The following is a 13,534-nucleotide window of genomic DNA, read 5'->3' on the forward strand; positions in this document are numbered from 1 at the left end:
TGTGAAGTTGATGCTCTTGCTGGATTTTTAGACAGTAAACAGGAATAGACACACACACACACATATAAAGTCATGAATTGAAAAGTGGGCCCCAAGAGTAGGGACTGAGTCAGAAAAGCTCCAACAGGGCAGATCAAGACTTGCTTCAGCTGAAGAGGCGCCTAAGGGCACATGATGCAAGTGAAGCTCTTGATGCTCCATAGAATGTTCTATTTTTCCACTGTAAAACATCCCTTTTGTTAACATTAATCCTTAACTGACCTAATTGGTTTTATATATAGTACTAGAGAAGCATCTTTTCTCTAACAAGTAACTGAATTGTGGTCTGCCAAGATAAAGAAAACACCATTCTTTTGAATATTTCTTTAATATTACATTTAAATATTTTCTTTAAATACAGCATTATCACAATGTAAAGGACCTAAAAGCCAAAAAAAAAAATTTTTTTTTCAGAGAACCAGACAAGCTTTGGATTCACATTGAAAATACTACCTGTGTACAGTATGTGAGAAAGGAAATTGGAAAATATTATGAGTTGTAATGAGTGATTTATCTGGATTTCTTTTATCCCACCTAGTCTAAGCAGGACTGAAGCTCTGCTTTTGTGGTCAGCAGCCTAGCCTTTCTAGCAACCATGCGCTGTAATTCTGTCTGTCCAGCTCAGGTAGCACCAGAAATGAGATGGACTAGGTTGCATAAAAGGCCCTTTGCTTGACAAGATTGTAATGTTAATATTTAGCATTTAAAACGTTGGGACAGGTGAGTCAGAACTGTAGTTAATGAAGGGAGGGATTTATTATCTTGGGGGTTGGCAATGAGTTTAATTAGTTTGAGCTTCTTGGTCTGATCCCAAATGTCTTATTAACAGGTGAATCCACTTCCTAGCTTAGGCTGGAGCCCTCCTAAGGAGGGAAGATACAGCACTCACCTTCCCCTTCTGACACAAACTTCTAGAAAGATTCATCTTGAGAGTCAAATTCCCAACTAAACTTCAATCTTACATCTGAGGGGACCAGTCTAAGGTGGCGGAGTGTAGCTCAGTTGAGGATAGCACCTATTTCACAGGTGCTTAGGACTCTCGACTCTTTTGTGAGCCTAAAGGAGAGAGATAAGGGCCTATGGCTTATTAATTCACCTCCAAATGTAAAACCAGCAAAAACAGGAATGAACAGGAGAGGCAGAATAAGTTAAAAGGATGTATCCGTGTTGAATATAAGGCCTTTCAGGCTCAGTTTAGGTTTGATAGGTGAAATGCTACTGTGATATACATACATAAAGATTGCTTTCAGACACTGGGGCCTTAACATACCACAAGAAAAGGCTTTATAAGCAAAATAAGTAGGAACAGTTATCTCCTCCACCAAACAAAAAAAAGGTTTGTACTTTGTCTTTTCCTGGTTAATAAACCATACCAGTAATGAAGCATGGTGCGAAGGATGCTAGAGTATTTTGCTCCCTACTGCCTCCCTTTTCAAACAGAGGCAAAAGAGCCATTAAAAAAAAAAAAATGAAAACAGAGGCAGTGGTAACTTTGCTAGTGAAAAGAATTCAGTGCTCAGTGGAGCACATCCTGGAACATAAACTGGACATAAGAGAACAGGAACCATGTCCCCCCTAATAAAGGTACAAACAGAATCTGAGTTCCACTCTATAGACCTCAAAAGTTACAGTTAGAACTTGACTTCTTAGAACCTGGGAGCTGCAGGAAGCATTTAGGAACTGGTTTGGCTTCCAATCTTTATATATCAAGATGGAGGAAGCCAATAAGCATTTGCAGCTCTTGGGAACAGTATGTGAATATAAGAACTCTAACCCTGTATATCCAAGAGGGATCAGGAGGGTAGATCAAAAGGAAAAAACAAGAAAGGTAACACAAAAACACTAGTTGGTGAACTTGCCACATCCTACATTCCTTTAAAGCTTAATTTTTGGGGGGGAGGTGTGGGGAACAGGGTGGGGAAGAACCTAGGTGAAAAAGCAAGCACAGCACAAAGAAAGTCATCTTTCCAGACAGCAGCCTGTTCCTGCTGCCTCCTCTGGACATAGGTTAATGCTCCATATAGGCCTCCCATGGGATGTGTGAGCCCCAGATTAAAGCTGCCTGATGGAGCTGCGGTTAGACACAAAGGGAAGACTAGCTCTTGATGCCACATCCCAGCCAATCTAGCTCTTTCCCTTCAAAGGAAAAAGGACAAAGCGGGGGCGGGGGAAAGACAAGTTTAACTCTAGTACCTAAAAATGTGTGAAAGAAACACTTCCAAGTTAAGACCAGGAATCCCCAGTGTGGGGAACAGGTCAGAGAACAAAAATGTCAAATATTAACTTATTTACCAAATAAGGGGGGTCAGGGAAGGTAGGTTGAATTTTTATAGATCTTAGGGGTTTTGTACAGAAGCAGAGACACTCTCAGCCCCTCTCTAGACTCAACCAGCTGACGATTCCAACTGTATTACTATGATACACCAAAGTGGGGTATCAGAGTAACTGCTGAGGAAGGTGAGCTTAACCCTGCCTGGAGCTCAGAAGAGAGGAAGGGGCTTTGTCATGCTGTTCAAACTGATGTTCTGGTCCCTACGTGAACTGCTGCTAGAATGACCCAGCTCCTCCTATGAGATCCTAGTTCTTTGTTCCGAACGCCCAGAAAGCTCAGGATGCAGCCTCCTCTGCCCCAAGACTCTGTCCCCTGATCGAGCTGGGGCTGGTCTCCTTGGTTCTGTTGGCCCTTTAAAAAATACTTGTACAATCCTTTCCCACCCTTTCCCCAGTGACCCCAATAAAATAACATAGGAGCAGCAGCTGCTTCTACAGTTTTGTTTTTGAAATGGTGTTAGATAAAATAAGGGAATAAATAGAGAACGGGTGCGAGGCAGTCTCCGCCCCTGCGTCACACTGCCAGAGGGAGCTCCAGGGCAGGCTCCTCCGGGGGCCTGTCCGCACTCTGCGGCGCGGTCTTCTCCACTGCACAGCCCTCTTCCCTGTCCGTGCACGTGGGGAGGCTCGAGAGGGACCAGGAGGGGCGACAGTCTTCGCTCCCAGGCTCCTCGGGGTTACAATCTTCGGGCACTAGCTCTTCTAGAGTGGATGTTTTCCCCACCTCTGATTTACAGAGGGCAGCTGGGTCTGTGGGGCCACAAGCCACCAGTGAGGTAACAGGGAGAGAGAAGACATTCAGATCCTTCTCCTTGGGGAAGGAGGGTGGGCCTTCTTCTGTCCCAGGCTCTCCTTTCACCCCCAGGACTGGCCTCTGCTCCACCTGGTAGTAGACCAGGGGCCCACTGTTCAAGTAGGATGGGTTGTTCACGGCCGAGGCGGTCGGGTGGTCCGAGTTCTCAGCAAAACACAGCACAGAGGAGCCCGGGGGCAGCTGAGCCTGGATGAGAATGGGGGCAGTGAGGCCCGGGCACAGCTCTTCTGGGACAGCCAGGGGCTCCTCCAGGATGCACACGCCCAGGCTCTCGATGCCAGAGTCCAAGCTGGCACTGGAGCCACTGGAGTCCTCCTCCGCCTTGAGCCGCTCCAGTTCCTCCGCACTCTGCAGGTGCATCACCGCCGTCTCGTTCTCGGCAATGAACTCCTGGAAGTCCTGTGTTTCCGCACCCTGTGCTGCTGCCAGGCTGCAGCTGGTGGTGGGAGAGGGCTCCTCATCTGGGGCTGGCGGGCGGCTCACCTGCCGCTTGCTCTCCAGCTCCAGCTTCATGATGGTGTGGAGGTAATGAGTCCGGACCCGGATTGGATTGAATTCAATGCGCCCAGCCATGTTGCCACAGCCATCCCGGGAGCAGCCACATGGAAAGGACATGCGATCCACCTGAGAAGACAAGGTGGTTGAGGCCAGATGAGATAGGAGATGTTAGCTGGCAGACACAGGGAGTCAGAGTTTGAGATCTTCTTAAAAGAGAAACAGCAGATTCAAAACATAACCTCTTGGGGTACAATGAATACATGTATATGTGTGGCTGAGTTTCTTAGCTGTTAACCTGAAACTATCACAACATTGCTAATTGGCTATACCCCAATACAAAATACAAAGTTTAAAAGCCTTAAAAAAAAAAATAACCTGCCCTGTGAGCTACCACACCACCTGCCTTTTAATTCCAGCTCAGCCACTAATTAGTAAGTGTGACCTCAAGAAAAGTCATCTCTCTCCTAGGGCTTTGTTTCTTCTGAACAAAAAAAAAACAAAGATCATGTCAAAGAGCCCTTCCAGTTACAAGTCCAGAGAGAACTCTCTGAAAGCTGACAATTCTCAAAGAAAACGAAATGCAGGGACCCCTGAGACTCTTCCATAACTTACCTACTTTATTAAGAAAACAAAAGGCCAGGGCCCAATCCTGTTCTTTGACAACAGGGATGGAAAAGGACGTAGAAGACCTAGCCAGTCTAAGGCAATACATTCTTGGGAAACTAGGCACAAGTGCCTCTATTGGCTAAGATGCTAGAGTGACGATTCAAACAAAATAATGGCCCGTTTTCCCTCCTTGCTTCATTTTCCCCTGATGGTTGGCCAGTTTGGTTTGCAAGCAGTCATCAAGACTTACACACCAGGGATATCTGGAAAAGACATGCTTTCTACCTCCTCCTCTCCCCTTCGAATTCTCCAGTTGAAAAAACCCCACCCATACCAAAAATAAAAATGCGAATAGACAATAAGTATGGACAAATACACAGGGTCTTCCTATGATATCAACTTCCAGAACTCTCCATTCCAGTTTTTGGGAAAAGTCCATTTCTTAGAACTAACCTCAGCTTTGTGTGTAACAGACCAATTCGTTATGGCACTTAGTCTGAAAAGCATTATCTGGTCAGACCTGTTATAGTTATGTGATACCAACCCGAAAATAAGAAAAGCTTAGGATACATTCTACCCCAAGGACTCAGAACTGATAGCCTCAGTATACAGGTTCCAGATAAATATTCTTTGCCATTTTCCAGTTGAGATTTGTCTTCCAAACTGTCTCTTGTCAGAGGCTCTCTGGGAAACGATGCTATCTTTAAGGATGCGGTGGATTTCAGCCCAAATCTGATCCTGAGTTACAGATTCTGAGGACTATTCTGATTTTTACAAAAATGGACTAGTGGTACCATGAGCAAGTGTTTGTAAGATAAAACCTAAAGCCTACCTCAGTTCTTTGCTTCTGTTTACAAGGAACAAGTCAGTATTTAAGGACAGCTACTAAATGTAAAACTTACTAATCCCGTTCCTCCAGGTGCTGACAACTGCTTCTTATCATCTCTGAGGTGAGAGACACAGGAAAAAAAAAATCATCCCTATCTCCACAGCCTAAGAATCCTGCCATACTTGTTTTCTTGGTCGGTAGAGGAGGGCTATAGAATGGTGAGTGCTACTCCCTACACAGGGACCCGCCACATTCACTGGCACCCACACCAGACAACACCCCTGACTCTGGGGTGCCAGGGGTCACAGGTCACCTGTGATCAGGTGACCACACTATGGTCACTATGCTACCGTGGTCACTATGCCACCACAGGTCAGAGAGGACTGACCTGGCATTTAATCCCAGCCTGGCTGCAGGCACATGCTTCTGGATCACAATACAGTCGACAGTCACAGCCACACTCTTCCCGTGACAGGCGGATGGCTCGAAGTTCTTGCTTCTCTTCAGCATCGATGCGGTGGACCCCAGAAGCCCGTAACAGGGCACGTCGCCGCTTGGTGGGCAGAGGCTGCAGGAAGAAGTAATCATCCACCTCCACGTTTTCCACATCAATATCTTCATCTGAAACATCATCCAGCGTCAGGCCGTCGGCCTCCACCGATTCCACCGTTCCGTTCTTGGTCAGCTGCCAAGAGACAGGAAGGAAGGTCAGGTGCCAGAGCGGATCAGCAGGAGCCTCCTCACCGGGCACAACTAGAGCAGGTCAGGCCAAGTGAGCTGCTGCCACAATGCAGACGTCCACGCAGCATGTCCCGGCGCACATGTGGCTCCTGAGCACGGTAAACACACTGAACTTCAACCTTTATCTCATTTTAATTAAGTATAAATAGCCACTAGTATGGCAAGTGCCTACCATACTGGAGAGAGTCAGTCCAGAGAATAATCTAGAGCAGGAGGACAGGAAGCCTATGTAGCACCAACACCAGCCCGTCAACACAAGGGACATCAGCTTTCTGGCTCAGTTTCTCCAAATCTGTCTCACCTTCCCCCCCAGAAGATAATTTTCCCCCACAGTTATACCCTCCATTTGCAGCCTTCTACCCCTTACTTCAGCCAACCTGCCATCTAATACATGGACGAAGAGAAGGCACTTCAATGGATGGATATTCCTTGGCTGTAAACAGCCTTGCAAAACACCTGTTAGCTTGCACTCTGAAGGACCCAAAACCACAATTCTGGGAAGAGTACGTTAAAGTGTAGTACAAGACTACGTATCATGTCTTTGTCAATGAACCCGAATCCTCACAGTCTAAGTAATAATCTGAGCACACACAGAAGAGCTTCATTTTATGGGGAGGAGAAAAAAGTGAGCAAGTTATCAATGGCTATCAAGAAAGCCCTCACTTCCCATGGCCTAAAAGAAATATTATTTTTCCTTTTTTTTGGCCATGCTGCATGGCTTCAGGAATCTTAGTTCCTGGACCAGGGATTGAACCTGGGCCCTCAGCAGTGAAAGCACTGAGGTCCTAACCAGTGGACCACCAGGGAACTCCCTCTTTCTCCCTTCTAATCCTTTTTATTTGGTTTCCAAGGAAAGCTGCATGTGAGGTAGGGTGGCAAATATAATACTGCGTGTACTCTGCAGGAAGGAATCTGGGTTCTCTGGCTAAGAAGGACAAAGAGGCAGGAAAGGCGATGTGAGTGGAAGGACAGGCTGAAGACAATTTGTGGCTGAATGAGTTCTGAAAACCCACTTGAGAGTTCAGGTAAAGAAAATGAGGCCTCACGATCCCCAGGGCTCTAGAAGCTACTGGCAGGATGAAAGCCAAGCTACTGGTGGGTTTGGCTCATTTCATCAGCCAGTCAGAAGAATGCTGGTAAAGGAATAACTCCCGGGAGAGATGTGATGCAACAGACCCGGCTAATAAGCTACAAACCTGTCCTGTTTGTTTGTTTGTGGGGAGGTGAGAAGAGGAATGAGAGAAAGTGGTGCTTCTGGGGAACCCCACATCCATGATTTCTGTTGCAGGCAGGCCAACTACGAGGGGCCTTCCTGCAGACCTGAGCATTGCTCCTGCCCATTCCACCAGGGCTGGCCTCCTCTGAAGCACCTCCCTCCCCTCCTTGATATCCTATCAAAGGAAAGAGATTAGACATGCAGTAGAAAGAAACCATGTAGATAGGGAATTTAATATAGCCTAATAGAAGAACACTTCAAATCAGTGAGAAAGATTCTAGTCATTAAATGGTATTGGGACAACTGTCTATTCTTTTAGGGGAAAAAAAAAGTTAGATTCCCAATTCATACTATTTGTTAATAATGAATTCCATATGGATAAAAGGCCAAAGAAAGTAATAAAAATGTTACAAAAATTATAGGTACTAATACTGATGCAAAGCAGCAGTGTTTTTGTTTTTCTGGATGGAAGTCCAAAGGGAAAACAAATATTAGATGGCATATGGGAGATGCAAAATGTATTATTTTTGAGAACAACTGCCTCTTCTATAAAGTGCTAAAGATAGGAAAGATTTCTAAGAAAAGAGTAAAATGGTCCAAAGTAAGGATGTTCTCTTGACACAGAGGGAAAGGGAAGAAAGCCTTCATGGCAAATGACAAGTTTATTTGCTCAGCTGTTGCTGTAACAGCAGAAAGGTGATAGGTCAGTGATGGAATTCCTCAGACAGAAGACAGGGAAGCCTGAATGTCACTGTAGTTAGAAAAACAGGTGTACGGTTTGAGGCGTGGACTGCAGGCAGCAGACACAGAGCTCTCAAAGGGACAGAGCACTGAGGTCTAGTTCATACACAACCTCTGTCACTGGTTCTCCCACTTTCCTGAGTTGTGTGTATCATCAGGATTTCACCCATGACCCTGGAAATAATGCAGCCACCTGTTTTAACATGGGTCTGCATACTTTGAGCCCACAAGAAAGTCGGCCAGGCCTGAACCAGTGTTCTCCAAGCTCAGAATTAGGAACTCTAGGGGCAATATTTTGCAGACTGGTAGAAACCACAGCTGTCGCGTGCCAGATGGTGCAAAGAGCAAATGTGGAGCTATTAAAGAGAAATCTGAGGTGGGTCTTCCAGCCCTACTCTCCTCCTAAACTTGAAGAGCAGCATCAGACTGCAGGCCCAGTACTATACAAATCAAAAATAACTATTTGGTAAGGCTATTGTTTATACCTGAAAACCTATCATCTAGAAGCAACAGGAGGTACAGAATTGGCAGCATCCTTTCAAAGGATCCAAAAGATCCAACACCTGTTCTGTGCATCAAGCCAATGGACAATCATTTGATGAGAAATGGAAACACTGTGCTTCCTAAGGGTCCAGGGGTGGCAGACCGGAACGCCTTCAGGTAGGCATTCAAATCTTAAACACTGATAGATGGGGGGAGGGGAGGGAAGTCTAGGGAGTCTCTGCTAGACTCCCCACCACAGACAAGAATAGTGTCTCAGACTGAGATTTGATTCCAAATCTGAGATTCTTCATTAGAAAGATGTGGAATCTCTACATACCAAAGGCAACAGTCCAAAACCAAACCAAACCAAACCAAACAAACAAACAAGAAAAACACAATAGACCTAGATGGTTTTCTGCTTTTTCTTGACACAGGGCAAGTATCAGACCCCAGACCCCTTAGGCACCTTCATCTTCTTGGCATGGAGTTTCTCCTCCTTCAAGTGTTCACGAAGAATCTCCCGATGGTTCACCTCCTGCTCCTGAGCAAACTCACAGAGCGTGTAGCTGCGTACAGAGTTATGGCGCTGGGCCATGCCCAGAGAGCTGCCGCCCTGGCTGGGCACGCTGGTAAAACCCTGGCGCCGAGCAAAGTAGTACACAGTCACCTGGTCAAATCGCACATTTTTCCTCCGCAGCTGCTTCTGCCGCTTCAAGATGGATGTGGCTGAGAAGGGAGCACAGAAAGTTTTATTAACCCAGAGAGGGCCTGTTGGAGGACCTCATTCTTTCTCATCCATCTAGGCTCTCAACTCTTCTCCAAAGGTGCTCCTTGTACCTTGAGACCTTCCACATCTTCAAACCTTAAATGCACAGTTGGAAAGGACCTTGACCATCACCAGGTCCATACCACTGTCTCCTGGCTGACTTCTGCCCAACAGATGACCACAAAATCTATTTTTAGAGATCAGTTAGGAAGAGAACTGTAGGTAATCTTTTCAGGATTTAACAATCTACACAACTTCACTGTCCAATACAGCAGCTGCTAGCCACATGTGACAATGTAATTAAAATGAAATGAAAACTTAAAATTCAGGTCCTCAGTTAAACACTAATCACACTTTAAGCACTCAATAGCCACATATGGCTAATGCCTACCATACTGGACAATACAGATACAGAACACTCTGTCATAGCAGAAAATTCTTTTGGACCGCATTGTTTTGTTTTGGCCATACCACACAGGTTATGTAGTATGTTTGGCCTACACGGGTTGTAGGTCAGTTTCCTGACCAGGGATTGAGTCTGGGTCACAGCAATCAAAGTGCCAAATCCTAACCACCAGATCAGCAGGGAATCCTCCCTGGACAGTGCTGATCTATAGCAGTAAATGGCAAACTTCTTCTGTAAAGGTCCAGGTAATAAATATTTTAGGTTTTGTGGGCCACAAGGTCTCTGTTGTAACTACTCAACTCTGCTGTTATAGCATGAAAGCCACTGTAGACACTGGGTATTGTGGCTGTGTTCCAATAAAACTTTATTTACAAAAATGGGCAGTGGGCCAGATTTACCCCACACATAAGCCCTGATTTACAGAATCAGAAGTTCCTTCCAAGAAACTAACTGAGCTGTAAGAATTAAGAAGCCTTGAGATGCCCCAGTTGCCTTATCAGGCAGTAAGCATTTACTTCTTGCTAGAGCTACAATTTTGTGGAACTATATGGGATTCTGGTGGGAAAGGGTAAACTCCTGGACTCCTCCTTCTTCAGTTTAATTCGACCCATTCTGGAGACCCAAAAACCACAGCCCAAGTAAAATCAGCTAGAATAAATCCCACTTAAGTCTATGATATTAGAGCAATGAGGTCCTCCAAAGAGCACGATGGAGCTAAGAGTGGGAGAGATTACAACTAAGGACAAAACCCCAAGCTGGACAGAAGCTGTGGTGAGAGCTGCAAAGGGCTCCAATGCCTGGGGGACTTGGGTGCAGGCTGGGAGGGAGTGGCTCACTCACGTGTGAAGCTGGCAGCTGTAGGAGGATTGAGGCTGTCGCAGCTGTCGGCACTGTCACTGCTGGAGATCTCATCATCGGAGTTGGAAACTGATGAGCCCACATCCACATCATCAAACTTCCTCTTGAGACCCGAGCCCGTGAATGCATCCATTGGTTTCAAAGGGGTTTCCTTGGGGCAGCCCACCACGTCGGCCCCAAAGCCCCTGCTCACCAGCAGGCAGCCAGGTGCATTAGGATTCTGCCCAAGGGAGAAGAGGAATCAGCGCTCCAGTCCTGAGACAGACCACTCCCAAGTCTATGCACACAGCTCTCCAAGTGCAGAAAGCAGGCCCCTGAGTCACTAGCACGGACATCTGCTCTCTTGAGACAAGGTCATATCCTTACTTATTCCAGTCAGCACCCTCCTCCTTCTGTTTCTCCCTAGCCCCTCCAGCCTCAAACACTCTTCGAATAATGAGATGAGTAACGGCAGCACCTTTCCCAGTGGAGTGAAGGCCTTTGGTTCCAAGCCAGCTGGGCTCAAGGCTTCATTAGCCCTGGGTTAACAGTAGTGCTCTTCTGCTCGCCCAGGAGAGCTCTCCACGAGGCCCGCAGGAGGGACTGGGGATCAAAGGCAGAATTAGGCTATGCCTCAACCTATACTAGATCCAATTATTTTTCTGGAAATATAGCCTGGCATTTCCCAAACTGTATCCACTAAATAAACTAGTTCCACAGATATTAATTAACAGAGGCCTGGGGTGTTGGGGGGGTGGGGGGGTGGGCAGGGGGCGTGTGTCAGTGTGCCTCAGTTTCCTCCTACAACAACTGAATTTTTATAGTATCTGAAAATTGGAGACAGGGGTGGGGTGGGGGGCTTCCCTGATGCCCCCAGGTAAAGAATTTCAGATGGTAAAGAATTCGCTTGTAATGTCCAGGTTCAGTTCCTGGGTCAGAAAGATCCTCTGGAGAAGGGAATGGCAACCCACTCCAGTACTCTTGCTGGGAGAATTCCGTGGACATAGAAGCCGCTGGTGGGCTACAGTCCATCACAACTGAGCGACTAACACACACACACACACACACACACACCCCACCCCCCACACGATATTAATATATTAATAGCTTTTACATGGAAATAAGACTGCTGTGTCAAAATACTTAAGAAAACTGCTTTTACGAAGACCTTTTAGAGACTTTTAATATGTTAAAAGAACCTGGTGAAGGGTAAGAGGAAACAGAAGGCAGGGCTTCCGCACATCTGTAATCCTCTGTTTCTAGAGTATCTTACAGGGCAAAGGATTCGGAACACACTTTGGGAAACACTGCTGTAGGCTTTCAATTTCAAAGTACACTGACAGGGAAATGCTTTATTCAGATCTTCACAAATGTAAAGTGTCTCACCAGGCTCCTGAAAAGGACAAATTAGATTCTAAAGAATGGACTGAAGCGGGGGTTGGGTTGGTATGGGGGGAAGGAATGGACTGAAGATTAGAAACCCAGACTCTTTCCCAATTGCCTACTGCTCCATAAACCTGGGCTCGCTTGACCTACCATCATCCTCTCTGCAAGGCTTCCCTTTACAAACCTTGCCCTCTATAAAGAAACTGGCAAGGGCATGACAAATAGCAAAGAAGTGACGATTTACTCTGGTTACATTATTACAGCAGGCAGTGTTTTCAACATGCTGCCACACAACCAAGGAGTCTGGGATAGTCCATTTCCCAAGGACAGATCTTTCTCCTCCATCTTTGGACTTGAGTTCCCGAGGATATGAATCTGCTCAACAGAAACGCTGTCAGAGCCGGGGCCACATATGATGATGCGAAAGCTCCCTGCTCTGCCTCAGTAATGCCAGAATCTCCCCAGACTATGATCTCACTAGTGCTAATTATGCAGCAGGAATAACAACACTGCCCAGAAAGCCAGGGCTGCACGACTGCAGAGCAACTCCCCAGAATACACTGTGGTGGTAAGAGGTGCCTGCTACAGTGCTGATTTTCTAGCCTGTGTTTTGGAAGCAATTTGCCTGCTCTTGGTTCAGCTCCACAGTCAACCAGACCTAATAAGTAGGTATTTCTTAATTTACCTAGCCAGAGCTCATAAAAATTCAAGTCACAAGATGCACCTAAGAAACATGTCTTCATAGGTCTCAGACCAGCACACTCCTGAAATAAACTGGCCAGAAAGATAAAAAAATCAAGTCCTAGATACAAATTGTAATTAAATTTAAAAATGAGCCCAAAGTATCAATTTTGTTCTTCAGGTTACCCATCTTAGGAGATCACATTCTTAGGACATGATCTTGGGTCACGACATTCCTAGGACGTGGGTTAAGAATGGAGACAGCCATGACTTTTATTTAAGGTTAAGATTTCAGCTGGGCTTAAAGATGCTTATTAACTAACAAATCTCATTTCATTCTATTATTGGAGGTGAGACCCTTGCTATGGAGTACTTATGGGGGAGAAATAAAAAAAGAAAAACAATGTTGACCACTGAACTCAACATTTCCTCCCCACCAAAAAATCTTATTGACCATATAAAAAAGCTGACTTGAGCTCAAAATCCTTCTTAGAAAGGACTGAAGTCCAGCTTCAGTTTTAACTGAGAACCAGTTAATACTGCCACTAGGGAAGTGCCTTGTTCCTAAGCCTGAAGGTACTCATCAGTTCAGTTCAGTCGCTCAGTCATGTCCAACTCTTTGCAACCCCATGGACTGCAGCAGGCCAGGCCTCCCTGTCCATCACCAACTCCCAGAGTTTACTCAAACTCATGTCCATTGAGTAATAGATTAGTTTTTAAATCAAGTTTTTAAACAAGTCTTACTTATTTATATTTTTTTGGCGGCATCCTGTGGCATGTGGGATCTTAGTTCCCCAACCAGGGATTGAACCAATGCCCCCTGCGTTGGAAGGCAGTCTTAGCCACCGGACCACCAGGGAAGCAAATGTGCTTCCTTGTCCTTTCTTGTCCTCTGTTCTGGTGTCCCTTTGCTTCCAGTAGTGTGGGTTCCTTCTGAATGTTTCTCCTTAAGCCCTGCATGTGATTGAGTCTGGTCCAAGATGGTGTTTTAATATAATCCTCCACTGTCTTAACCCAGGTGCCCCCAGGCTATCTTTTCTCTTCAGGTCACTTTTTGTGCACTCTGGGCGGCCAGAATTGCTGGCTGCTTTCTCTATTCTTTTTTTTCCTATGTCTTCCTCACTCCCATTTCTGGAAAAGAGGTTTCTGGGCAATGATAG

General features: G+C 45.9%; 1 protein-coding gene across 1 annotated transcript; it reads right to left on the reverse strand.

The window, feature by feature from the left end:
- Window positions 1–348: 348 nt before the first annotated feature.
- CSRNP2 (cysteine-serine-rich nuclear protein 2) lies at window positions 349–11,016 on the reverse strand. Its single transcript, XM_010857834.1, has 4 exons — window positions 10,311–11,016; window positions 8,765–9,024; window positions 5,506–5,802; window positions 349–3,808 (listed from the first exon to the last, which is right to left on the reverse strand). Exons 1-4 carry the CDS (start codon window positions 10,459–10,461, stop codon window positions 2,885–2,887), a joined length of 1,632 nt encoding a protein of 543 aa, XP_010856136.1. The 5' UTR covers window positions 10,462–11,016; the 3' UTR covers window positions 349–2,884.
- Window positions 11,017–13,534: the final 2,518 nt, after the last annotated feature.

This window comes from Bison bison, unplaced genomic scaffold (genome assembly GCF_000754665.1).
Source record: "Bison bison bison isolate TAMUID 2011002044 unplaced genomic scaffold, Bison_UMD1.0 scf7180017864383, whole genome shotgun sequence".
Classification (NCBI taxonomy): domain Eukaryota; kingdom Metazoa; phylum Chordata; class Mammalia; order Artiodactyla; family Bovidae; genus Bison; species Bison bison.

Bases quoted from the DNA above. Each gene is read 5' to 3' on its own strand.
- CSRNP2 (XM_010857834.1), bottom strand. From the start codon at position 10,461: ATGGATGCATTCACGGGCTCGGGTCTCAAGAGGAAGTTTGATGATGTG. The intron at 9,025-10,310 runs GTGAGTGAGCCA...CTCCCTTCTCAG, and splicing joins TACAGCTGCCAGCTTCACAC to CCACATCCATCTTGAAGCGG. The intron at 5,803-8,764 runs GTGCCTAAGGGG...GTCTCTTGGCAG, and splicing joins TCCATGCCAAGAAGATGAAG to CTGACCAAGAACGGAACGGT.